Source organism: Sinocyclocheilus anshuiensis, unplaced genomic scaffold (assembly GCF_001515605.1).
Source record: "Sinocyclocheilus anshuiensis isolate Anshui unplaced genomic scaffold, SAMN03320099.WGS_v1.1 scaffold306, whole genome shotgun sequence".
In the NCBI taxonomy this organism is placed as follows: Eukaryota; Metazoa; Chordata; class Actinopteri; order Cypriniformes; family Cyprinidae; genus Sinocyclocheilus; species Sinocyclocheilus anshuiensis.
In genome coordinates this window covers 1,772,679-1,796,738 of record NW_015544175.1, presented here as the reverse complement: position 1 = coordinate 1,796,738, position 24,060 = coordinate 1,772,679, and the positions used below count along the sequence as shown (strand labels likewise).

The 24,060-nt window shown below is 36.3% G+C and overlaps 4 protein-coding genes across 9 annotated transcripts in view; 1 reads left to right on the top strand and 3 right to left on the bottom strand.

The window, feature by feature from the left end:
- The window catches only part of firrm (fignl1 interacting regulator of recombination and mitosis), a 12,019-nt gene extending 2,343 nt beyond the window's left edge, over positions 1–9,676 (bottom strand). Inside the window, exons 1-19 of one of the 4 annotated variants that reach the window (XM_016496342.1) lie at positions 9,578–9,676; positions 8,582–8,696; positions 8,402–8,441; positions 8,178–8,266; positions 7,177–7,281; positions 6,953–7,093; positions 6,616–6,778; positions 6,445–6,529; positions 5,979–6,117; positions 5,687–5,776; positions 5,513–5,577; positions 5,215–5,363; positions 4,396–4,525; positions 3,551–3,737; positions 3,154–3,236; positions 2,780–2,831; positions 1,733–1,822; positions 1,364–1,549; positions 745–861 (exon numbers count right to left, since the gene is read on the bottom strand). In XM_016496342.1, the coding sequence (XP_016351828.1) occupies positions 745–861; positions 1,364–1,549; positions 1,733–1,822; positions 2,780–2,831; positions 3,154–3,236; positions 3,551–3,737; positions 4,396–4,525; positions 5,215–5,363; positions 5,513–5,577; positions 5,687–5,776; positions 5,979–6,117; positions 6,445–6,529; positions 6,616–6,778; positions 6,953–7,093; positions 7,177–7,281; positions 8,178–8,266; positions 8,402–8,441; positions 8,582–8,671 (2,001 nt within the window). In that variant the 5' untranslated portion in view covers positions 8,672–8,696; positions 9,578–9,676. Of the gene's footprint in view, positions 1–744; positions 862–1,363; positions 1,550–1,732; positions 1,823–2,779; positions 2,832–3,153; positions 3,237–3,550; positions 3,738–4,395; positions 4,526–5,214; positions 5,364–5,512; positions 5,578–5,686; positions 5,777–5,978; positions 6,118–6,444; positions 6,530–6,615; positions 6,779–6,952; positions 7,094–7,176; positions 7,282–8,177; positions 8,267–8,401; positions 8,442–8,581; positions 8,697–8,890; positions 9,540–9,577 lie in introns of those variants that run through there. The other 3 variants (XM_016496338.1, XM_016496340.1, XM_016496341.1) reach the window with 3 other exon arrangements.
- Positions 9,677–11,777: 2,101 nt separating this feature from the next.
- Positions 11,778–13,761, bottom strand: LOC107696159 (zona pellucida sperm-binding protein 3-like). Of its 2 annotated transcripts, XM_016496371.1 has the most exons (8): positions 13,180–13,761; positions 12,969–13,087; positions 12,784–12,887; positions 12,502–12,679; positions 12,316–12,433; positions 12,132–12,217; positions 11,968–12,059; positions 11,778–11,886 (listed from the first exon to the last, which is right to left on the bottom strand). In XM_016496371.1, exons 1-8 carry the CDS (start codon positions 13,729–13,731, stop codon positions 11,807–11,809), a joined length of 1,329 nt encoding a protein of 442 aa, XP_016351857.1. In that variant the 5' UTR covers positions 13,732–13,761; the 3' UTR covers positions 11,778–11,806. The 2 variants fall into 2 exon arrangements, with proteins under 2 accessions (XP_016351857.1, XP_016351858.1); XM_016496372.1 differs by lacking the exon at positions 11,778–11,886 and having other exon boundaries at positions 11,978–12,059; positions 12,312–12,433.
- Positions 13,762–14,613: 852 nt separating this feature from the next.
- On the bottom strand, positions 14,614–16,535 carry LOC107696171 (14 kDa phosphohistidine phosphatase-like). Its single transcript, XM_016496388.1, has 3 exons — positions 16,320–16,535; positions 15,775–15,899; positions 14,614–15,373 (listed from the first exon to the last, which is right to left on the bottom strand). The coding sequence occupies exons 1-3, from the start codon at positions 16,507–16,509 to the stop codon at positions 15,293–15,295; spliced, it is 396 nt and encodes a 131-aa protein (XP_016351874.1). The 5' UTR covers positions 16,510–16,535; the 3' UTR covers positions 14,614–15,292.
- Positions 16,536–18,781: 2,246 nt separating this feature from the next.
- LOC107696155 (L-selectin-like) lies at positions 18,782–22,707 on the top strand. Of its 2 annotated transcripts, none has more exons than XM_016496359.1 (13): positions 18,782–18,929; positions 19,021–19,078; positions 19,166–19,552; positions 20,101–20,211; positions 20,304–20,495; positions 20,579–20,770; positions 20,896–21,087; positions 21,210–21,386; positions 21,507–21,692; positions 21,797–21,910; positions 22,017–22,038; positions 22,158–22,253; positions 22,360–22,707. In XM_016496359.1, the coding sequence occupies exons 1-12, from the start codon at positions 18,927–18,929 to the stop codon at positions 22,216–22,218; spliced, it is 1,695 nt and encodes a 564-aa protein (XP_016351845.1). In that variant the 5' UTR covers positions 18,782–18,926; the 3' UTR covers positions 22,219–22,253; positions 22,360–22,707. The 2 variants fall into 2 exon arrangements, with proteins under 2 accessions (XP_016351845.1, XP_016351844.1); XM_016496358.1 differs by having other exon boundaries at positions 21,794–21,910.
- The last annotated feature ends 1,353 nt before the right edge of the window (positions 22,708–24,060 follow it).

Sequence of the window (24,060 nt, the reverse complement as noted above, 5' to 3'; positions counted from 1 at the left end):
GGGTGGGGGGGGGGAACTACTAACCCACATACATCTGAATGGGATTCTTTACTTTTTCATGTCATCCTTTTAAGTGCTACTGTTTAACATACAAAGTTTGTGTAACAAAGAAAGTTTGTGTAAAACTATAAACAACCATTCAAAAGTTTGAAGTCAGTAAGGGTGTACACTTGTAGTTTGGTTCTCTTGGTTCGTTTGGTCCGGACCAAAAAAGAAAACAATGCATTTGGTCCTGTAATGTTTTTAAAATGTATCTTATGCTTGCCAAGGTTGCATTTATTTTATCAAAATACAGTAAAACAGTAATATTGTGAAATAATATTAAACTCAAAATAACGGTTTTCAGTTTTCGGCATTTTAAAATGTATTCCGGAGCTGGCAAAGCTGAATTTTCAGCAGCCATTACTCCAGTCTTCAGTGTCACATGATCCTTCAGAAATCATTCTAATATGCTGATATATGTAGCTCAAAAATATTTCTCATTATTATCATGGTCAAAAAAGGCTGTGCTGAATGTTTTTGAGGAAACGGTGACATTTCTTTCAGGGTTATTTGAAGAATAGAAAGTTCAAAACAACAGCATTTTATTTTAAATGGAAATCTTGCAACAATGTAAATTGCTTTACTGTCACATTATGTCAATTTAATGCACCCGTGCTGAAAAGTATTAATTTCATTCCAAGAAAAAAAAATCTTACTGACCCCAAAATTTTGAACAGTTATGTATATGTGAAATCTGATCACCTGATTGCTACTCATACGACTCCACAGCTGAGAGATGATCTTCACAGAAGACCCCACACATTCAGCCTGCAGGTTGCTCCCTCCCATCAACATCAGCACACAGCCTAGTATCCGGTTCTGAATCACAGAGAAACAAATTTAAAACCAGCCCTGGGAAAGATATTTATCTTAAAGGTCAGTCTGGTTTTTAAGAGCAGGATGTCAGATAGAGTTAATTAAATGTTGAGAGAGTTTAAGTGTTGAAATAACAATAAAAATCCCTAAGTGTCCCATGACTAAACTGTATAAGTGCAGGGTTTTGTTTTGTGTCCATAATCAAAACTTTAATCTACAACAACCCTTACCAAAATTTGTTCAGGGTAAGACTGTGGCATAAAACAAATTTATTGGCTTAGAACTTGAATCTGGATCAAAGATTGTCTGTTTCCTCTGCTAAGAGATGACTAAAAAACAATTTTGTCTTGGATAACAAACTGTTAGTGGTGAAGCTATTTTTATATGCCAGCATTTTTGATGTTTTTAAAATCAAAGCCTTGTGTAATTCAAAATGATGGCAAACATCCTGTTAAGTATAAAATGTATGTATTCAGTAGCACCATTGTCACTTTATTTCTCTCACAAGTCTCTGTATATCTCCCATCCTGTAGCCGCTATTCTGCAATTCCTGCAGCACAACAGAAGCTCTGGCAAGCACCTCTTCCTCCACCCGCATTCGTGCCTCTGTGCACAGACACCTTAGCAGAGTGTGGCGCCACACACACAGGTTCTCCTCCTGAGCGGGAGGGAAGCGCTCCACAAACTCCACCTGTCACAAAAAAAAGCACTTCATCACATTTATGAATGCACCATTTTGCTATCTACAAAACAAAGACAAAACAACGGTGGGAACACAAATAAACTATATTACAAACTCATCAATGTTCGGAGGAAGCTTTCCTGCAGAGTTGCGTTCATATTCTTAATCTGGACAATAGAAAAAGAAACTAACCTGGTGCTTGGGTGTCATGAGAAATAGCAGACGTCTAAGCAGCAGGGCCAAGTGAAACATCTGATAACCCTCACCAGGACATGACCTTATCTAGACAGTACAACAATACACATCATGGAAGTAATTAGTGGACGACTAAAACCTGAGAATTTGCTCAGACAATGTTCAAACCAAGAGAACTTGAAGAAAAAAAACTTGTCTAAACACTCTCCAAAAATTCAATTACAGTCATCCAAAAGAATATGCAGTCATCTTTAAAACGGTCAATAGATTTAGAAACTGAAAAATTAAATTATCAGGATAGAGGATAGGACAAGTACAGATGTATAGTTAAATAGATGTATGGTTTAAAATAAAGACAAATTTGGACTTTCTCTAGTTGTCAAATGTAAAGAACACATATGTACATACATAAATATTTAGACCGTTCAAAAAATAAGATTTTTTTTGGGGGGGAGGGGGGAGAAATTAGTATTTCGACAAGGATTCATTAAATTGCTCAAAAATGACATTAAAACATTTTTTAACGAAATAAAATATTTCAATTTCAAATAAATGCTGTTCTTTTGAACTTTCTATTTATCAAAGAATTCTGGAAATTGCTGATGAAATTTCAGCTTTGCCATTACAAGAATAAATCACATTTTGAAATATATTAAGTTTGTTTATATACGTTTAAGTTTCTAAGTTAATATTATTGTTTTTACTGTAATTTTTATCAAATAAATGCAGACTTGGTAAGTATAAGAGTCCTTTGTGTGTGTGTGTCCATAAACGTATATATAACCCATAGAATTTAAGTTGTTCATCTAACACTTGTAATAATTAAAAAATATTTGCAATAACACCAACCACACAAGAAAAATAGCACAAGACTGCTGTGATAGACAGGTGAGTTCTTCCCCATGTTCATTTTGACACCAAATGTCAGCTCAGTCAAGGTGTAAGAGAGAAAAAGGGTTGCCTGTGGTTCCTCATCCCAGACAGGTTTCCAGAAAACCACAAGAGCACAAAAAAGGTCACATTCCCAGCACACTCCCCACTCACCAGGTGAGCAATAAGGAGAACATGATGAAAACACAACTCAGCCGTGCCATACCTGAAGAGAGACAGAAAGAACACAACTCTGATATTGTATATAAACATGTTTTTCTTGCATTCTTTAGAGCAGTAGATGTTTTCCAACTTGTATAGACACAGGTCTCAGTAGAGCATGGTTATCAATATTATTTAGGGGGTTTTATAAAGTATTGAATGACTCCTAAACCACAATAACAAAACTTTAGAAATGTATACTTCTAAAAAGGTTAAAAACAGGAATGTCTCTGATTGTTCATGCTTGGCGTCTCTGTGACAGCTCTGGAAAGTAGTAGTCATAGAAGTCCGATGGTCTACACACATGGGTGTGTATCTATACTTACCGTGCCAGGAAGCACCAGACATCTGTGGCCAAGACAGCCGTCTGCGTGTCTGCCTGCAATACGGCGGCTAATAATGACCGCTCCTGAAAGAAGAAAACAGAGGACAACAAGATTACATGATGGTTTTTCCTATTTTCTGATGAAATGTCTTAAGTACCAGCTATTTGTCACTTGGCCAGTTTAAAATTATTTCAGCATTATTATCCAAAGTAATTACAAGAATAGCATAAGAATATAATTATGTCAAGACTTATATCAAGCTAAAACATGACTTGTCTTTTCAAAACAAAAGATTTTAAGTACATTTTATTTGTCACATCATCCAGAGAGAAAGATCAAGCTTTGTTATACAACACTTGAACAGAATTCAATAAATTAAATAAAAAAGATCACTGACCAATGGAGCGAAGTGTTGAGTGGGCAGAACAGCCACACAAGCACACATATGCACACACACATATTGGTGCAGACTGACTCTACCCTGAGCCTGCCCTCGAAGCATTACTCCCGGCAACCACACCGGCACGGCACGCTCCAACATACACCGCCGAAAACTATGCAACACTGCCTCAAACACAGACCATCTGTGGAAAGAAAGACTTTTTGATGGCATTATGTACTTGAGCCAAAAATACTAGACTGGACCTAGAGAAAACAAATCTTGATTTAAGTATGCACCATTTTCACATTTCCAGGGTTGAAAAGCATGTGGTAAACAACAGCCGGATAAATGACAAAGATGATGTAAAGTAACTATTTTTTTTCAGCAAGGATTTATTAAATTGATCAAAAGTGAAAGCAAACTTTTACATTGTTACAAAAAACTAATTTCAAATAAAAGTTTTATTTAAATACTTTTGATCTTTCTATTCATCAAAGAATCCTGAAAAAAAAAATTATTGAGCACCAAATCAACATTACAATAATACAATCAATTACAATAATATTTCAAAATATTACTGCTTTTATTCTTTTTTATGAAATAAATGCAGCTTTGGTGAGCATACAAGACTTCTTTAAATATTACATATAATATTTAAATATTACAAAATCTTGCTGGCCCCAAACTTTTTAACAGCAAAGAACAACGAAAGCCCATCTTATTGCAGCATTAAATTTTATCAATAAACGCCAAGCCAATTCGGGGAATTATTGCATAATTATTGATGCTAAAACTCATAATGATGCTCAACTGACTAGTTTGCCAATTTCATCCTGCCAAATTATACAAGTGTAAAATACCTGGGAGTTTCCTCCGAAAACTGACTGCCATCACTCCACAGCTGCAGCGCCTCCTCTGGCTGGGAGGAGAGTTTACCCAGTACACTCACCAGTAGCAGACACTGTGGTAGACAACATTCTGTACTGCACTCTAAAATACACAAACAACAAGAAATACAAATTGGTAATTAAAAAAAAAAAAAAGTGTTTAAGAAGACTAAAATTAAAAATTTGTTCCCACAATTTATTAGTGACCTTGTTTGATTAATTTGCTCTCTTGTTTTAGGTAAAGTGATGTCATGTATTAATTTGTTCCCTTATTTTAATTTAGTTAACTCTTAGTCACGATTTTACTAAAGCAACAGAAAGAATTAGAACAACATGGCCATGATTTACCTATAACAAGGGAACAGATTAATATGTTGTGGGAACAAATACTTGTTTTTATCTGGGCAAAAATCCAAAACCTGTCAGACAGAGAGTGCAACTCCACATGTTGCAATGTTGGAAGAACTGCCCTGTAATAATGAAAAGTCATGAGCACTAATTCAGTTTAAGTGACCTGGAAATGCACAGGATATCCACTCAGCAATGTGTCATGGACAGTCAGTCTCTCTGCATTTTTTATATAACTGTGTCCTTGACATGAAAGAAATTCATCAGAAATTCATTCATTTCACTCACATTAAAAACAGAACAAAAACTTTAATGACCAGGTTAAGTGATGTATGAACCTTCAATGAACAAGCCAAAGATTTTTTAGAGGAAATGTTAAAGGAATGTTCCAAGGTTCAAGAGGACACTGGAAGTTGTTATAGTAGTTTGCAAGAAGAAGCTCACTGTGATCTGGGTCCAGGACAGATTCTGCAAAGGGTTGGAAGGAGAGCAGCTGTGTCAGCATGGCATGCATGGGAACCAGAACCGCCACTCTCAACTCCTCACTGAGGGCAGAGGGCACAGACGGGGCACACACAGAGGGGGGGAACTTGCTGAGGAGGGAAAAACCACAAGCTTAATTAGACTTAATAGACAAAACAGAGAGAGGAAAAATATGAAACTTTGACAAGATTTTAAAATCATGTTGCTTGAACTCCCTATGTTATAAACGTTGACCTTGCGCAATATATCTTTGATTTACCTGTGGATTTGGATATACAACTGGTGAAATCGACGGCATGACTTGGCAAGAAATGCTTTAAATTCCTATCACATGAAAAAAAATAAAAAAAAAACTGAAAATTATAACTATTTCGGACTATTAAATTCACTTTAACAGGTTTTAATGAATAACTTTAATTTTCCCCTCAGTTACCTTTGTGTAGTGGACTAATGTGTTGGCAAAAAACCTACACATCTTTGTTGCTTTTTGGAAAAGCTTGTATTCTGGACAGTGCACAATTTCCTATGACAAACAAAAGGAGGAAGTCAGATATGAGCTGACCTTTTATATAAAAACACTTTAGACTTGTCCAACAAAAAAAGTCCCTGGTGAATGTTTCAAGGTCACCATTATTGCAATTAAAAATACCACAGCAACCAATAAATAATCACCATCTCTGTAAAAAAAATGCAATGTATTAAATTTTAACCGATTATGAGCCTACCTGTAGGCCTGCCTGTTGGATCTGTTGGGCCAGCTCAAGACAGTTCTGGACAGATGTACACAGGTCTTCACACAACGAGAAGGCTATGTCAGTGTGGTGAAGCCGATCTTCTACAAAAGACTGGTATTTTACGCTCTGTCTGAAATCAAACACAAACTGTCAGTACATAAATTAACATTATTTATTTTTTCATAGAGATTTTAGATTGAATAATTAAGTATTAGGTGCTATTTATAATGTCTGATCGATTTGGGACAAGAAGGTTTTTTGACTGTGTAACATTTATCTAGTAATAAAAAACAAAAAAAACCTGGACTCAAGTTACTGGCATTTAAATCATGCAGCAAAAGTGAGACTTTCCTTTTTACTTCAGGACATAAAATTCCTCTTTATATGCAACATGGCCATAAAAAATGTATTTCTATTAAAAGCAGATATAAGGTTTCATGATGCACATTAAACTCACTTTACGATAAATTTCCATGTGTTGGCATGTAGCGCAATGTCCAATCTGGATATGATCGAGCATATGTCCAGCAGACTGTGAATCACTGCAAGCCAAACACAAAATTCAAAATAACTACTGAAAAGCAAATCCACCTCTTCACTGGAGATTTCTCACACAGATACCACAAACCTGTGACAATATCCGACACTTCCTCCTCAGAAGCAGTGTCCTCCAAGTTAATTTTGTCCATGAGTTCCATCAGGCCCTTCTGCAAAGAATAGGCCTCTTTAAACAGGCCCTGAAGCAGATCGCCCACCATTGACAGCCTTCCACTGTACATGACCTCACTGTCCTATAAACACATCAACACCATACTGAAATTTACAGAAAATAAAATCCTCTGCATAACCACTAGTGTGTGCACTATGACACACTAAAACAGACAACAGCCTTTTTGGTGTACTCACAATCGATGGCTGATAGTGTAAAAATATGTCCAGTGCATTATATAATAATAATGTTGTACCTTGCAGTGCTGGAAGGTGTCCTTTAGGACTCTGAGGATGCAGGAGGGCAGAGAGCGAATGGCATGAAAGGAGACAGACTCTACGAAGGAACAGACATGACGCACACAGCCAGAGAGAGACTCCAGGGTCTGGACCATCATCTGGCAAAAACACAACAGCAGAAATCACTATGACCAGCAAATGAAGAAATTTTAATTTCAATTTCAATATGGCATATTCAAACCTTCAAGATATTTCTCAATAACACATGTAGCTCTGTGTTCTGACTAGAAAGGCCTCCAATTTGCTTGCCGATTTCTTCCAAAAGACTGGCAAACACTTTTACCACCTGTGGATCGTACATGACAACACATGAAAATAGGCTTCCTGTTGAATACTTCAGGCTATAGAATTGAATTGGCACGAGTACCCGATACTCGAAAGTGACAGCAATGATAAATCATGAAAATTAATTACTTTTTTTTTTTCTGATTGGCTATGACAGCATTTTGGGAGGTACCTTGTCTGACTGCTAAGCATTCAGACAGCATGCTGTCCAGACCAGAGAACTAAAGTGAAACAAAGGCTTTGAAGTGCACAATGATGTCTAGAATCACTCTGTTATATATGAATATATAACACTCATATACAGGGCCGTTTCTAGGCATAGGCAAGCTAGGCGGTCGCCTAGGGCGCCACCAGCTGAAGGGGCGCCAATGAGCGCACGTATGTGGAACTCAATGCACTGAATCTCCACAAATTAGTGTCATTACTATGACAACCAATTTGAATGTGACAAGCAACTGGTGTCTGAAAAGAATTATATATATATAATTTGGGGGGGGGAATAGGGATTTCGCCTAGGGCGTCAAATTGGCTAGAAACGGCCCTGCTCATATATAATGAATTAATCAATCCACTACCAATTTTACCGGTGTTTATTCACTTTTCAGCTCATGCAACGCGAGACATAATTCATTACAACTGTGTTGTTTGAAACAATCTTATTCCTTTCATCTTTTGCATTTAAAAAAAATGGATTAATAATTATAACTAGCGGTGTTATTTTTTGAAATTATTTCCATTAACAGTGTGTTTTATTTAAAATTGTTTCATTATCATCATGATACCTAGAGTACTCAAGTTCTTTTTTTAAATGAGCTACCAAGTACTCAAATAGAAAAAATGAAAAAATGCTCTTCCCAACTATAAAACCAACATTTTGTGGGAATTTAATTCTCAAACCTTGGGTAAGACCGTGGAAAAACATCCCGTCTCTAATTCAGATAAAGAAAGATGAGGGAGGAAACTGCTTGTGATTATTTGAAGAATATCTGTGGAGATGGAATCATGGAGAAAATCAACAAAGTAGGTTATACAAATAAAATATTTATTGAGATTTGTTTAGAGGTCCACTCAAGATATGCCAGGTCTAAAACAATTACATATTGAAGACAGCTCAGACTTACTTGTGTGCTCTTCCCAGCTGTCAGTGTCATGATGCATGGCGTTCAAGTGTCAAGGCCAATCTTAATCATAATGTTACATAAATGACACTAAGGTAGTCCTAAACAATCAAATACATGTGCACATTCATACATTGCCTTAGACTACAAGTAAAATTAATTTGTGAAGTCAGGAAAGGATATAACTAGTTTGGGCAGGACCGTTTTGAGTTCTTGTTGACAGGTCTCCTGGTTCCACTGAGAGACCTCATCCAAAAGGGTCACTTGAGACATTGTGGTCACGTTTTTCAAAACACACCTGCATTGACAACAAAGTTGTAACTTAAATCGATTTTATATATTTACTAAAATACCTCACCGATAAATCTACGTCCAAACGTGTTTTCGTAGTAAAAATTAAGTTAACTTACTTTATTTATTCAATTTGAAGGTAAAACTAACTCAACTAGCTTCATACACATTTTTAAAAACTATTATCTTCTTAGAACTTACCGACTTATTCAGAGGGAAACAGTAGCGATTAATAAACGCGTTTATGTGATATTTATGGACAATAATGAGATCTTGTACACATATTTGGGTCTTCTGTTTGAGTTCTCCTCCACATTTCCTTCTTCTGGGCGATTTCATTCGTCAGCACTACATGGGGTTTCTTTCAGAAAACGAAACCTGTTGGATAACTGTCCTAAGCGCTATGTGTGCCTATTTAACGCTACACAAAGTATATTTCCTCATTACGTTTGTATTCGTTTTACGAGTGTACGTCAATAACAGTACAGCGCTTACGAACACCCCTCTAAAAGTGAATTGGTATCGCTCCCAACTTCGCGCCGTTTTCTTTGAGGTGAAGTGTAGTTTAGTTCATCTCATTTACACCGCACTCTACGGTGATTGGTCAGAATATTCTATACTTGTTGTATGACCCAATCACAAACGAAATGTTACTGAATCGATGTACAAGGCGCTGACGCCGCGGAAACAGCTTTATGGTGATTGATTGCAAGTGCTTTGCTTTTACTACAAAGTGCTGGAAAAGCATTCTGCCCAGCTCAGGCAGATGATGTACGTTTTCCGGTTATATAATTGTTGCATAATAAAACACTAAAGCAAACGCACACCATCCGAGGTGCATGTCAAAGATAACATATCTGTATAAAGGAGATAAGACCGCACACTCACTTGCAATATTCAGCAACGTTTCATTCAGTAAATGAGTGACGCCTCGTGGGCCCATGCTGAGAGGCACAAAATCTCTTTCCTTTATCTTTTTCGTTTTCTTTCGCTGTTCCACACTGGTGGAATTACCTACTTAACTCCATCCGGAGAATCGAATCACTCAAGAAGCAACTGAAAACTAATCTCTTCCATGAGCACCTAACTGCCTCCTAAAAAAAAACATTTTTCTCTTTTTCTATGCTCCTATTTTCCCTTAATATCTTCCGGTGCTGGCTTTTGTTTTGAACAATGACTGAAAACCTGTATAACGGGCACTTCTCATGTTTATTGCCATCTCATGATGGATCGCATGTTTTCCTCAACTAGTTGCTTTGAATAAAAGAATGCCAAATAAATGTAAGTGCAAATGTATATTAAAGGGTTAGTTCACCCAAAAATGAAAAGTAGCCCATAAATTACTCACCCTCAAGTCATCCTAGGTGTATGACTTTCTTCTTTCAGACAAATCCAGTCAGAGTTATATTAAAAATCGTCTTTGATCTTTCAATAAGAAAAATATCCATATTCAAAACGTAATAATCACTTTAATGTAGCTTGCGCCAACAAAACTACTTTTTTTTTTTTTTTGCATATGAACATAAGAGAATTACAATGTTGCATATAAATGCCATCAGCACATTACAAGTAAAATAACAAATTTGCCAGAGGAATAAAGAAAAAAAACTAGCACAATAATGAAGACAGTACAGTTTACTTGTTTATTTCAAATTTGCAGATAATATTAGAAGTCCTGAGAGATTTTTTTTGTTGTTTTACATTTATATACCATATTGCAATATTGTTGAAATCCGTTGATAAAATGAAAAAAATTTGGCTTACCACCCGACCACTTCATTTTATGTATATGAAACTTCCCCATTACAACCAGTAATTTAATATACGCTTTATCCTTTTCTATCCCATAATCATTAACATATATCATTATATCAGACCCACCCAGTTTAACAGCTGTATTAAGTTTTCTTGTAATGAAATTCTCGACATCAACCCAAAATATCTTTGTATAAATGCAATGAAAAAATAAATGAAAAATAGTTTCTTTTTCTTTACCACAAAATTCACAAGAATAGTCAATATTCAATTTAAAACATTCCAACACGTTTCACTGGATAAATTCTATGCAATATTTCTTATACGAAACTTCCTTTACTTTATTAACAAAGAACTTATCAACCATTCTCCAAGCCTTACGCCAATTTAAATCTCCAAATATTGATGACCAGAAAAATCTAGCTGGAGGATATGTAACATCATTTACTACATTTCAAATGTATTTATTTGGTACGTTGTTTTTTTAAAATATTAATATTTCCCCCAAAAAAAAGTGTATTATAATTCAGATTAGGGTTTTTACTGCATTCTTTTAAGACGACAACACTTTACTAGGTATAGCACTTGCGCCAACAGTTGTACACTGATGCAGCTCCGGGCGAATGACATGAAGTCGGCTTTGCGCATGCGCCGCTCAGAAGTGACTAACACGGAAGTGCAGGGGAGAGATCAAAACAAAACAACGGTCACTAATTAAAAGTACAAAATGAGGATTTGTAAAGAAGATCCTCTAAAGGAGGATTTCATATAAGCCAAGAGGAGACTGGTTTCCTTTGCTAAAGGAAACTTTGCTTCCTTTGCTCCTGTTAACAAACGTTGGTTTTCACGAGACTCACCAGCACATGCGCAACGTTGAACTCATACATCATTCGGCCGGAACTGCTTCCGTTTACAACTGTTGGCGCAAGCTACATTAAAGTGATTAAGTTAAGGATTTTTACAAAAAATAAAAAAATAAATAAAATAAAATCTATAGGATGCCTTTGTTCACCCCCCGGAGCCGTGTGAGACTTTTATGGATGGGCACTTATTTAACTTCTTTTGGACTGACGCATCCAACACCCACCGAGTGACATTAAACAGCTTGAAAGATCAAAGAATATTTAATGTAACGCCGACTGGATTCATCTGAAAGTCATATACACCTAGGATGATTTAAGGGCAAGTAATTTATGGGCTAATTTTCTGGGTGAACCAACCCTTTAAGGGATTTTATTAACATAGCCCACATGTCAACAGAAGCTGAACCCATATGAGACTATTAAATCCCAGAACGATTTCGTGGTTCAGACCCACAAAAACATCCAAACACTTAAGTACTTAAATCTTTATTTACAAAAATTAAATAACATTTTTGGCTTTAAGTTGGATCTCCCAGACCTGGAGAGGGCCAACCTGGGCTTTTCCCTCCCACTGGAAACCTGTGGTGATAAGATGGAGGAAACCAGTCAACAAAGCCAGGATAAACCTTCAGATTTGGAGCTCAGTTGCATGCAATATACCTGGAACTTTGGTTAAAACGCTATCTGTCCTCAATCCACAGCTTGTGTCACAGCAGCCACATACCTCATTACTTCCATCAGAAGAGACCCATCTAAAAACACATACTTTTGTAGAGGATGTATTTTATACAGAACATGTAGTTGCGTCACCCACCCAGACTCACCCATTTGCTCTAAAAGAACAAGACTTATGATTTTCGTCAACCTGTGCCGAAGCTGCACTTGCTTTTAGAAGACAGGTGATGTAAATCTGCAAAGATAGGCAACAAGAACTTTAAAGTACTTGGGGGTACATACAAAAAAAAAAAAAAAAAAAAATTATATATATATATATATACACATACATACAGCACCACTGCTTTCTTGTTGGAACCTAAAGGCCTCCAACTGAAACTGGAGTTTGTCATCTTGCACTCTGGGCAGAAATTTGGAGATGGAGCCTGTATACTTCGCATCAGTGAGGCAACTGAAACACCAAGAGGTTTCATGAGGATCTTGATTCCCACACTTATGAGAACGGTGTAATGTTCTTACCCATGATTTTCAATAAAAGAATACATTGGAGCGGATTTCACATTAGGGTCCCTAGTGGCAACACAGTTGTCCACAAATATACGAAGGGGAACATGGTTGTACTGCTTCACAGATGCCTGAATATTTAAGACATCACCCAGGAAGAAAACGTTCGAAGGCCTTTCAAACATCCAGTCATCTTTAAAAAATAAAAAAAAATAAAAATTAAATACTGATGAAAATATAAATATACCACCAATATAAAAGAAAAACGAATACCACCAATATAAAAGAAAAACGAACCAGTCATGATCTTCAGGGAGAAAGCCAGAATATCCTCTGCAACCTGGGTGGACGCATATGGGATCCAAGCTGGCTGCACTTCGTTACTGCTCACATTGTGTCTCCTGTAATGAAATGCTCATTCAGGTCCAAAAGTCTTGAATTGTAAAATTACACTAGTAATGCAAGTAAAGAAAACCCTTGACCTGGGGTAGTGGCATTTAATACCAACTGTAGCACCACTGGACCTTACGATTGGAGTGCTTTGGAATGCTGCTGGTCTATAATCAAGGGTAAAGATATAGACAAGCTCATTCTCAGTCACCTGCAAGAGAGAAGGAATTTAGAAGCTGCTGAATACGCAGGACGTTGGCAAGGAGTAAATTCACAACATGGTTAAAAAGCCAGAAGACACACCATAAACTGACTACCACACTCCTGAAGTGCAGAGTGAAAGATCAGGACTTTGGCAGCTGCATCCACGTTCACTACAGCACAGCCCCCTAGAGATAAAAGAGAGGGCTCAAGCAGCTGGCCAGTACCAAAGAAGTCCTGCTTCACTTCCACATGCACCCCATTTTCCCAACACTGGACTGCTACACTGTCGGAAGGTCTAGGCTGCTGCAACTTAAAGTTAAAATCTGGCTGTACTGGCTCTTCTTGGACCTTTGGGAACTTCCAGACCAGCTCCTTGACTGGGCCCAGCAATTCTTGTTTGGACTGAATACTTGAAGGTGCCAGATTTGAAGTAAGCGGGGCCTGCTGGGGCCTACGAAATAGAACTCCATTAGAACCTTGGATTGAATTCCACTGCTCCCTAAGCTGAGAATCAACACTTTGAGGTTCTTGCATCAGCACCCGGGGATGAAACACTAGAGCCTTTAGCCTGGCACTGTACACATGATCAAATGCAACCAGCACTAAAAGCCCAAGCACACATTGCATAAACCCCATTATTACAGCCACCATATTACCACACAGCCACACTGGAGTAAGGTGTTGTAGCACTATTTTATAGTGCCATGAATACTATCCCCACCCACCCCCAAACAAGCTTAATTGCTATGTGGACCATCCTAATCACAGAATCAATGCCTCGGCTGCATTGAAGTTCACTCATCAAGCCCCGCAAACAAAGCAAAAGTAAACTATTTAAAAAAACAAGGGAAACATTTTAGTGCTTTTGTTTTAAGATATACAGTATTTGATCTAAGTTTTTGACAGTTATCTTGGGGATAGAGATATTATGAATATTTCTTACATCGTTAATATGCTCTTATCTCCACCACAAAAAGTTGGTTTGAATGGCTGCACATCTTCAACGTCCTCATAATCATCTTAATTTGTGATGAAGACTGACTGACTACAGCATACATTTAGATGAATGAAAATACTCCAGTGGTTCCTGTAAGTGAGTTCAGGAACAGGGAGCTACACATTCCTACACTCATCAAAGTAATTACCAGAATACTGTCTGGAGAGCATACGCTGGCTGCCAATATTGTATTCAACTACACCTCTCTACTTCAAAGTGAAACTTTCAGTTTTTTTCTTTAAACATCCTTAACAGTAAGTGCAAACACATGTGCCAACCTCATGCTAAGGGAAACAAAAGCCTATTAACAGAAGGCTATGATGGCGATAACATCTAGAGGAACTTCCAAATACATCACTATTATGTTCAAACAGACTCTAAACGTATCACGGGAAGACAGGAATTTCACAGGGAAATTAAAATAATAAATAACCGCACTTTATGTTGTTCAGCCTTACTACATAGTTTGTTTCTAAATAAAAATAATACTTACCTTGAATTAAAATTAATTACTACTAAAGCTGTGGCATTGACACATATCAAACCTTTTTTCCTTTTTGAGAAGGCCTCTGCTAAAAATCAAAACACTTGGCACCTTTCAGGATCATTTTATTTGAACAATGAATACACCATTTAGTGTAAATAATAGTTTTTCTGTGTAAGCTCTCTCATTTAACCTTTTAATGGAAATAGACAATGAGGGTCATATTCAGGGTCTCACGGTAGGCTAGAGGAAACTGGTAAGGGTTTTAACTTAGAAACAGGATGGAAAAATCACTTATGTTCAAAACACATGCCATGTCTAAAATAAGATCCATATGCACTATAATTATATAAATGTAAGACTTTACACAATAATGGGCCTTTACAATTTAATTGTAATGGTGACTGATTCAGTAAAATGTTTTTTTTACCAAATATGGATCCATAAAAATGTGTATGCTTGTATCTCAAAGCCAAATTTCTCAACGAAGTCCAGTAACAAGTTAATTAGACATACCATGAATCATAGACACGTTAGACCTCGCTATCAAGGTCAGCGATCTAACCTCAACTTTGACACTGCTGACAGATCAGTGAACATTTATTAACCATCTCATCAGCATAAATTTTTATCCAAATGAAAATAAGGGAATAAAAAATAAGCTGAAGTGCTATCAAACTGTGTACTTTCACAAAATATTCATGCCCATTTAAAGTGATCAATTTAGTCTTTTATTCCATAATGATTTCATAGTCTTTGAAGACAGATTTTAGCTTTTCCACTGTGACAGCATGGTCAGCCTTCCCATATCCCTAGAAGAAGGAAAGATATGTGAGAAAAGATATGTCTCTTTAAAAGCAAGCTTTGACTCAAAACACCAAGAACATGCCTAACATTTATTTCTTTAAAAGCTAGGAAAGAGCCACAAACATTCATGCTCAAAATTGTGCACTTATTTTAATTCTCTGGGGTTTGTTCCCTTTACATACCGAGTCTATTTTAAGCATATTAAAGGGTCTCGTTTTAATTAAGATATGTGATCTGATGAAATTTACTTGATATAAAAAAAGATAAACATCTGTATAGTAGGCCCACTTCTACCTTTTGCACCTCTATGAAACAGTAGTTGTTGCAGGTGTTCATGTAACCTTAAGCTATAACCTTATTTGATGTCACAATATTAAGTGGTTGTAATAATGGTTAATGGTGTTACCGTAGACTCTCCAAACACTCGAAGTTTCTTTTCTGTGTTGTTGTGCTCTATCTTGCCGCCACCAAGACAACTACACTCCAGTCCCAAGGCCTCCATAGCAGAATTCACTTTTTCAAATATGTGATCTTAATAAAAAAGCTGAGTGATGTAGTGAGAAGGATGAATAGGACAAATTAACCATTCCATAAATAATACCCATGATGTTTATTTTGAGTTTCAGTCTTGAGCCTGTCAAGATTTTGTATTCAACTAAACATATTACTACTACAGCTAGTACTAAATCTTCTTCACAATTTAGCATCTCAATCCAGCTGCAAAATCAATATGCAATTATACCAGTCAATCGTTTTTACCAACGTTTTTATGTTGACACGTTACTTTCCTACAAGATATGTTTTCCTCAGTGCCCATAAACAGTGAGGAACAGAATGGACGTAACTAGTTGATTTATAAATACTACTGAGCTGAAGTTAAGGATAAAGTTAACTCGCTGGCTTGCAGAGACAGACAGTCACGTTATTGCACTTGCAAGCGTGCACACTTACTGTGGTACTCCGCAGTTTTAGTTCCCCTCACTATCACTTTTTGTTCCGTTCCACCTTTAACCTTTATGTTCACTAATATGTATTTAAACTTTCCCTCTGGATCAATGTCGATGTCGGGCACTTTGCTCAGAGCGTCTGCCATCTTCGCTGTGGCAGCGGAACAGGCGAACCTTATACAGTCCTCACGCATGCCAGTATGCGATATCAGTATCAACAGACGCTAGTACAAACCGGAAATACGTCATAAAAATAACACGAAAAAAATATAAAAACGGAAATTATAATGAATAAATATTGGTAGAAACTTAAAGTAAAGAAAAAATGCTTTTGGATAAAAGGGGAGAAACTATCAATTGGAGTAAATTACTTAGTACAAAATAAAAATTCAGGTATTTATTCTTTTATTATTATTATCTGGTTCTTCATACAGTTTATGTCAAACTTGAAAAAAATTAGCATTATTGTCAATGTGACATTGTGCTTGTTATCTCCCTCTCAGCACTCCTTCCTTTATACAGACCTGCGGACTTTCCCTCTCAGCCCACACCAGCATAGCTAGCCTACTGTGACTAATCATCAAAATAATAATTGTTGTGCTTCTTGTTTTAGCACATTTTTCCATGTTGTTAATCTAGAATAAAAAAATCCCAAATAAATGCCATGAAAGATTAATGAAAGAGGATCATCTTGGAGTAACCAGGATGCCGTGAATTTTCACCAAGATAGGCCTATAAAATAATTGTTTGTTTGTTTTGTGTGCCTTCTTTGTGTTATGTGAAGGTTTTTTAATCTTTGATTTGATCAATTTATCAATTATTGCTACATTTCCAATGCATTTTATGTATAGATTTTATTATTTAACCCTTGTCACAGACTTTCAATCATAAACTGAATTGAAATCTATCACAGGCCCAAAAAAAAACTGACAATCCAAAGCACAATCAGTGACCATTTCAGTATTTATAGTGTGAAAATGTTTTGTTTTTACTGGTGATTGTCCCTCAGTTGTGACATCATTTCTATCAGATCCATTTTCCCCAAATAAAAAAACATCAAGGTAAATATCATGTAGGGGTGAATTCAGGTAAACTGGGACACTTTTTGCCACTGAGATGACTGGGAAAAATGTCCTAATTAACCTGAAGTTTTTTTTATTGTGCACCTTTTCCTAGCAAGCTGTACTTTTGAAACATAGAAAGTCAGCCTTTTTTCAAACATTTTTCAAATGTTATTTCCATCATCATCATTTCCACAGGTCCAATTTTAATTAATTTATTCTGCTTCAAGCTCAGTCTAATATACATGTGATAACTATAGCATTGATCCACTCTGATCATTTAGGTCAATAATAATAATAATAATAAAAAAAAAAAGAATAGAAACAAATCATTCTTAACTGCATGGAGATGTTTATATCAGATTTGTTTATAAATAGAAATGTTTGTATGAGCTTTAAAATTATTTATCTAGATTATAATTATCTAGATATTAGATAAGTTAGCTATCACAAATTATTTTGACACACATTTATTATTATTCTTTTCTCTTTGCTCACTGATTTTCCGGTGCCCTCATGGCAGCTATTTCCATAACACGGAAGCTGGTACAACTCTGTGCAAACACATTAAACAGAGTGGCATCCAAAAAGGGTCAAGGTCATACAGAAATCAAGTGGCAAAAACTCAAACTTCAAAACGAGAAACCTCTGGGGATCTTAAGTACAATAACAGCTTTAAAACAAAGGAAATTGGAAATAGGCCAGATAGTTTAATAATCGAACAAATGTGTCTCATATACAATGCTTCCTGTCTTACTTTTGATTTTTACTTTTAAATATAATTGTGAATATTTTTATGGGTGTTCCTTGTAATACTTTATAATAAGTTATTATTATTATTACTTTTGTATAATATCAGTTTGTAGAATTAATTCAATGTCTTAAAATTGTATGGTGTATTTTGTCATGACATTTACAAAGAGTAGAAAAAGTCACCATTTATTTTATTTCCACGTAACTGGAAAGATACAGTAAAGGCGCCAATGGAATAATTACTGGCAACAATTCCTAGTGATTCCCCTCTTGACACATATTGTATCCCCTTTTCCTTTATAAACAGAGCTGAAGATATTCACAGAAAATGTGAGTGTTTCTGCCATTAGATCTCCCTGTTGACTTTTTTCGCACCAAAAAGTGAATGTTGTAATTGTATACACAATAATTAGTTAAAAAAAATGTCATGAAATTGTTATTTCTATTTATGAACATACTGTGAAAATATGCAGTCATCCTGCTGTGGCCGTATCAGCACCAAAAGCTCTATTTCCTGAGAGGTCACTTCCTTGCAAACTAACGCCTTGAGAGTATAAAAAATGAAAGTGTTTCCTCCTTGCGTAGTGTTAGAGAGGGGTATTTCCAGAGACTAGAATTCCATTGCTTTTACTGGCTGATGTCACAAGGATCCGGGAAGGGGAGTCCTAAACCATAGCTGAGCTCATATAAATGCCAGTGATTACCAGACCAGGTCCTCAAATCAGAACCATCATATTAGTGGAGAAGTACAGAGACGACCATTAACAGGACCATTTCATATCTGAACATCATTGACAATGGTACGTAAAGCATTTAAAATATGCATTTCTATAATTTTAGTATCAATAAATATTATGTTCATCCCACTGATATAATCCTTTAATTTTGCAGGGCATCTTCAACAAAGTACCATTGCAATTTTTTGCTTCCCTTGTTCTTATTTCTTCAGGTAAGAAAGCAAACCATACTAGTGTAAATAAATAAATACAACCTGTAAACATAGTTCACTCAAAGTTGCAATGGTTTAATTCTGCAGTGTTAAACGTATGGAGAGGCACTGAAGGCTGGTCATACCATTACTCAACAATCACTATGAACTGGGAATCTGCCAGACACTGGTGCAGGCAGCATTACACCGACATGGTAGCCATCCAGAACAAAGATGAGATTGATCACCTCAACAGTATCCTTCCAAAAGTCAATGGATATTACTGGATAGGCATTCGTAAAATTAATGGCATTTGGACCTGGGTGGGAACTAATAAGATGCTTACCAAGGAAGCTGAGAACTGGGCAGATATGGAGCCCAATAATGGAAGGAATAATGAAGACTGTGTGGAAATATACATTAAAAGAGTGCCAGATGAAGGCAAATGGAATGATGAATCCTGCTTAAAGAAGAAGACTGCACTGTGCTACACGGGTAGGTAGTCTTTATGTGGTCAGGGACCCCTATAATACAGGGGAGAAAAATTTTACAAGGACCACCTCATAATTCTAACAGTGATTAAGCATATGCCTACTAAAATTTGTACTCTCAGATGCCATTGTAACTTCTAGATTCCATCTTTTTTCTGTTTTGATTTTTCTGTTTAAATGGTTAAATTAAACAATCAAAAAGCATGTCTGATATGGTATGATTTCATTAATTGAAATCACAAAACTTATAAAATTTAACAATTTATTAACTTATTATTTAACTATTACTTACATTTTTGTCATACAAAGTGGTGCATAAAAATTCTGCTACTTTTGATTTATGCAAGGTTTGCCAAATTCCGTGACATTCTGCATTACAGTCAATTCCATTTGTATGACCACATTTTTCCCATTGGGGAAATCATACAGCCCTAACATTATTTTGCAGACCCCCTGTCTATGGGTAGCGGACCCCACTTTGACAGCCCCTGTTGTAAGGTGAATGAAAAATGAATTAATCAATGAGTAATTATCCATTTTTTTATTTTTCAGCATCCTGCAAAGACGACTCCTGTGTCAGTGGTCAAGGAAAGTGTGTTGAAACCATAAACAGCCATAAATGCTCATGCTTTGGGGGTTTCTATGGAGACCGATGTGAACATGGTGGGTAATATTTTTCTAGATATTGTTAATATATCTATGTTGACAGTGAAAGGTGTGAAATGTAACCATTTTACCTGTTTTCTGATTTTCAGTTATAAAATGCAAACCGGAGGACGTCACCCCACCAGATCATGCTATTATCCAGTGCTCCCATCCTCATGAAGACTTCTCACATGACTCTGAGTGTGAATATTTTTGTGAGGAGGGTTATGAACTAAAGGGTTTCAGAACGACAAGATGCACTTCTACCACAGAGTGGTCAAGCAAACCACCAACCTGTGAACGTGAGTTGAATTTACGTTGTAAAATGAACGTGACACATTTGACCAGATGCTTTTTTTTAAAACACTTTGACATCTTTTTGCAGTTGTTCAATGTCCAGAGCTGACCAAACCACAGGAAGGCCGAATGCAGTGTCACCATCCAATGGGCATCTTTAGCTACCAATCCACCTGTGAGTTTTTATGTGTAGAAGGATACACACTGCGAGACTCCAGCTCCTCTACACTGTTCTGTGGGGCAAAAGGACGCTGGAACGATTCACAACCCACTTGTGAAAGTAAGACGGGTCTGAATTTACTTAGAAAAACTTCTATTACAATAGTTCAGCAGCAGTTCTGTTCATGGCTCTTTAACATCTCTGCTCTTGGAATTTAATGATAATCCCCTTTTTCTGATTTTCAGTTATAACATGCAAACCAGAGAACGTCACCCCACCAGATCATGCTAGCGTCCAGTGCTCTAATCCTCATGAAGACTTCTCATATGACTCTCAGTGTGAATATTTTTGTGAGGAGGGTTATGAACTAAAGGGTTCCAGAACGACAAGATGCACTTCTACCACAGAGTGGTCAAACAAACCACCAACCTGTGAACGTGAGCTGAAATTATATTGTGCAAGCAAAAAAGACATCTGATGTTTATTTTACAATTGCTCCTTGGAAAAACTCTTATGAAAACTGTCTGATCTGTTCATAAATTCCCCCCTTTCCTCCCAGTTATTCACTGCCCAGCCCTTGACAGTCCTGTAAATGGAGAGCTGAGTTGCACTTCCAGCTTTAATTATGGGAGCAAATGCAGCTTCAGCTGTGTTGAAGGATTCCGACTCCAGGGAGCTTCAGAGATCAGCTGTACAAAAACAGCAAGGTGGAGTCAGGAACCACCTAGCTGTGAAGGTAATCAACAACCTTTTGCCACATTTATGGATTTACAGGTTAATTTAATGTGAGTTTTTGTATTTCAAAAAATAAGTTTGCCTAAGTTCGCCTTTGTTTTTGTTTTTTTCAACTCTGTAGCAATGGTCTGCCCACAACTTCCTGAGCCAATCAACGGGCATATGAATTGCTCATCTGAAGAACCCACTTTTGGCACCGTCTGCATCTTCATCTGTCATGAAGGCCACCAACTTGAAGACCACAGTAACGAGATGGTGATGTGCAACTACAATGGGAGCTGGTCAGGGGAATTGGCAGTGTGTCAAGGTAAACAGCTGATATAGTGACTGTGGGATGAAGATATGTCATTTTGTTGATAAAATGAGAAAAGCATTCTACAGCTCATTACCTTTTATTTGTATTTTCAGCAGATCCCTCTGTATCACTCTTCAAAGTGACAGAAGTGACTCTTGGGGTTGCAGGCGCTATCAGTGGCTCCAGTCTGGGCTTAGTCCTCTGGATACTGAAGAGACTGAGGAGAAAAGGTGAGCCAAACAGTCTACTGAGTTTGTGAATAAGTTCTTCCATCAAATTCTTTAATAATATATTGAAAATTAATTAAAATGCTAAATTATGTTGTTTTGTTTTCAGCTAACAAATTTGACCTGAACAGGTAAGATATGTCTTATTTTGCAGTTATGTTTTTCTTGTGTCATTACTGTCATTATTAATCGCTTTTGGTTTACAAGACTATATCCTGTTTAACTCTGCTTTTGTCTATTTAATTTTTAGTACCTCGGATACTGAGGATCCACCACAGATTTATAAGAACAGTGTTGACAGTCTCATATAGACCAAAATAGCTTCAAATAGCTTACAGCATATACGGTGAGCATATATTCCTCATGCACATAGACAGGCCAGTGTGATAGCGATGTAACTTATTAAAGTGAACAATTCATTGAAAAACTGAATTAAACTTTATTTTTCACAGAACACACAACTGCCTTGCTGGACATAAAAATGAATGTCATCACAAATGATTTGAGACACTTGGATATTTTTAAACTCTGAGGGGCATTATCAGTTACTAGACAACAGTAACTGAATGTGATTTCTACTTCCCAATGGAAGCTTTAATTATTTACTTGACTGAACATATTGTTCTGTACTGTTTGAATGTCCTATTTTATGTTATTAATATACACATTTTTTTGTACTATTTATTGTTCCAAAACCGTATTGGTCCTATTAAACTATTTTAACATGTAAACCAATAAAGTGTGACATTTATGACATCATGACTTGGTGTTTGAATGCATTTTCCACTTTCAGATGAGCATCTAAAACTTTACAAAAGCATATATTTTCAACATCAAAGCATAAATGAACATTCAGTGTAACTGGTCATTCCATCTGTAGAATCATCAGCAGTAAATTTGAACCTAAATAAAAGCTGAAAGTGAAGTCACTGTACTCTTCCTTTATCTTTCCTCATTTGTAAGTGCATAAAGCTATTAGCATTTTTATTGCAGTGAAAGGTTTTGTTTAAATAACCCGGCCCAGGTCATTTTCATCTGGACGTGTATCCTGTGACTGTCAATCCTTGAAGCTGCATATAATCAGGGAGGGTTTTTTAAATGTATTTTTAATGAGTTAGCTTTTTCAGAAATACCTTTCATGAGGTTAAAACGTCTTTTGAATCATTATTGCCATAAATTACCCACATTTTATTATTTTTATTCTTTTTTAAATGTATCTTGAATGTGGTCTGATGTTGTTCTATTATCAAAATCATCTAATCATTATATGCATCTCAGCACCATTCTCTTTGTGCAAGGGTTGGGGTTGATTACATTGAAGTTGCTTAAATATGAATTTTAGACCATCGAAAATGGTCCAGGGTGAGCACCATTCACTTCCATTAGATGCAGAAAAATCCTGGAATGTTTTCCTCCAAAACCTTAATTTCTCTTAGGCTGAAGAAAGTACGACCTATAGGCTACATCTTGGATGGCCTAGGGATGAGAAAATAATCAGGAATTTTTCATTGACCTCCATTAAACTATTTGTAGAAGTAAACCAATAAAGTCTGACTTTAATTACGTCACGGGTGTTTCAATGCATTTTCCACTTTCATATGAGTGCCTAAAACTAGGCACTCATATGTATAAATAAATAGTCAGTGTGACTTATCTTTCCATTTGTAGAATGATCAGCAGTATATTTGTCTCAACACCTAAATAAAAGCTGGAAATGAAGTCACTGTTCTCTTCCTTTATCCTTCGTCACCTTTAAGTGCATAAAGCTATTAGCATTGTGAATGCAGTGAAAGGTTTTGTTTAAATAACCCAGGTTATGTTCATCTGGACGTATCCTGTGACTGTGTCATTCCCTGAAGCTGCGTATAAGGTAGTGTACGCTTTTTATATATTTTTAGTGAGTTATCATTTTCCGAAATACCTTTCAGAGGTTAAAGTGTCTTTTGAAGGATCTTTATCATTTATTAGCCACATTTTATTCTTTTTTAAGTATATGATAAGTGTGTTGTGGTTGGTGTTTGATATCCAAAATCATCTAATCATTACATGCATCTCAGCACCATTCTATTTGTGCAAGACAGAATTTTACAAAAAGATAAAAGAACATATAAAAGATAAGCAATTTCCAAAAAGTGGCATTCTTTCCCACGTTG